We start from the raw sequence: 2,538 nt of genomic DNA, 5'->3' as shown, positions 1-2,538 counted from the left end.
ACTTCAATTCAGGCTGCTCGGGAAGCTGATCACACTAACACTCGTAACAGTATACACCCAACACTAACAGGGTTGAGTACCATCTGTTCCACATGCTGTGTCATCACCCAGACTCCAAAACAGCCAAAGCCTTCAAGACCCTTCTTCACCAGTACAATCTTCCACCCTTAGAAGATGTCATGAATATGCCCACCACTTATCAATGGAAGAGGATCACCAGCAAAGCAGTCCTAGGTCACAGAGAAGACAAATCCAAAGAGGCAATGGCCACCAAGTCACCTCCTCGGTTCCTTGGACCCCCCTCAGGTTACGACCCTCCTCCCCGCCCGTCTTGACTCGCATTCACTTCACTGCTCTGTGGAGTCTAACCCACTAACACGTCCGTCTTAAACCTTGGTTGGGAAGCAACAGAATACCAGATGCCAGTGTCGATCATTCCAAAGATGAGACCATCACACATCTCCTTGGGGAATGTGTGCTGTATGCCTAGGAGAGGCCGAGAGGAAGACATACATCTCAGATTCTCACACCTGCCAGAAAGAATTCAGGAACTGCTCTCCCAGATGCTCTTAGACAAGCAAGCCACACTCACTGCCAGCCTACTTATCGGAACAAGTGACCCCAATATTTCCCACGAAGAATCTGCATTTCTCCACATCAACTCCCTTTGATTCCTTGCTGATATGCATGTGTTTCGCTTATATATGACATTGTAACCTCTTCATATCTGCTGCTTGATCTGTTGCTTCTTTGATCTTGTCTTCCTCATCTCTCCCGCTCTTTGCTGTTGTTTAGTGTCGATTCTTGTCTGTTGTCTCTGGCTTGACCCCTTGCCACAGGATTAACGTTAGTACATAGTACAATAGTGTATCGCTAAAATTTCTGCGAATCTAACGCAGTTCTCCAGGACTAGAGGGAGTCAACAAAAGAAGAAGCTACATTCAGAGTGATGGATCCTGTCGAGTATCGAAGCTAGAAGTAAAAGTAGAGTTCTAACAAGTTAGAAGATCCCAGACGCCGTGCCATCATGCCAAAGTAAAGCGACAATCGCACGGCGTCTGGTCGGGCTACGCTGTGCTGTGTATGAAAATTAGGTAAATTAATTGGCTTTATGAGCTAGAGAGTAAAATCTAGACGGAGTTAAGAAGGATGGTTGTACCTACCACCAAACGCGACAACACAATTTCACCGTCCTGCGTCAAAGAAGTCTTTGTAGTTTAGTGTGCGTATTTTTCCTCTGCTGCTGGACATCGATGGCTGGCTGGGGCGTACCTGATGATGTACTTGAACTACTTCTATACAGTAATTAGTTCACATAAACACTCGTATACCACCATGAACAATACCTGACGTAGCCCGTAACCCATACAAAACAAACGTTATAGGCCTAGGACCCTACATGTACTTTTTTTCTTGCACTGATGCCCCAGTGATGGTAGGCCTAGTTGAGTGTTCAATCAGGTCCATGGTCAGATACAGATAAATGCCACCGCCGGCGCCACGCACCGCTACACACCAGCGCAAGGCATGCACATTTTAGTTTTTCCCAGCGCAGTAAACTGTATACTTTGTACACAGCTAGCTAGCTAGAGATACAATAGTGCGTTTATGCAAGGGTATGCGGCAGAACATGCACACTCGGATATCGAGCGAGAACCACCGCGCACCGCAGCGCGCAGGGATGGCAAGGGGAATTCCCGTTTCTTTGTATACAAAAAACGAAAGGAAATTCCCGCGAGCTTGTGATTCGTATGGACGTGGTATTATAACAGCAACGCAACGACCTTAACGCAATGACAGTTGTCATAGCATTGTCAAAATTTACATCGGTCTGCTGATTCCATGTTTTGCTGATCATGGGACAAACAAAAAGAAATTACTTCACAAACTACTGTCTACTACCCATGGCAGAGTCATACACCACTTTAGCAGTTGACAGCGATACCATGGTGTGGCGAAGCCTGCGATTAGCAACCAGTTATTCAAATTGCTATTAAAACTTCACTGATTTGTTCTTTGCTCTATTATCAGTACCACAAAGTTCCTCTCGACTTGAAATGGACGGCGCCAGCGAGCATCTGATACGCTTTGGCCAGGCCAAGGAAGAACAGCAATTGATCTACGACAGTACTGGTCGATTGCTCGAACGCATCAACGATGCACTTAGCATCTATTCAAAGACAGGTGAGCACTTTATACAATCTTTGTTTTCCCTTTTTGACATTGTGCGAGCTGCGGATAATGTATAGCATGACCTTGTACGAAAAAATATATATTATATATTTTCAGTGTTTCTGCATGATTTATTGATTATGTAAAAAAAAAAGAAAGCTGGTTAGAAAGCTACTAAAACTTTGCTTTTTTTTTGGACTGCATCTATCTAGGCCCTGTTGAATAGAACTTTAACATAGAACATATAAATATGTAATAATATGTAAAATGAATATATAACTATTGATACAGAAAATATTGGGCCAACGTTTAAACTTCCAGGTCGTGGAGACATTTATAGGCGTAAGACAGTATTATAGTATACGC

General features: G+C 44.0%; 1 protein-coding gene across 1 annotated transcript in view; it reads left to right on the top strand.

Moving 5' to 3' along the window:
* Positions 1-2,057: 2,057 nt before the first annotated feature.
* Positions 2,058-2,538, top strand: part of LOC140234524 (transmembrane GTPase fzo-1-like) — a 33,197-nt gene continuing 32,716 nt past the window's right edge. Inside the window, exon 1 of the mRNA XM_072314566.1 lies at positions 2,058-2,184. Within this exon, the coding sequence (XP_072170667.1) occupies positions 2,058-2,184 (127 nt within the window). The remainder of the gene's footprint in view (positions 2,185-2,538) is intronic.

This window comes from Diadema setosum, chromosome 10 (genome assembly GCF_964275005.1).
Source record: "Diadema setosum chromosome 10, eeDiaSeto1, whole genome shotgun sequence".
Taxonomy (NCBI): domain Eukaryota; kingdom Metazoa; phylum Echinodermata; class Echinoidea; order Diadematoida; family Diadematidae; genus Diadema; species Diadema setosum.
This window is presented reverse-complemented; position numbering and strand designations above follow the sequence as displayed.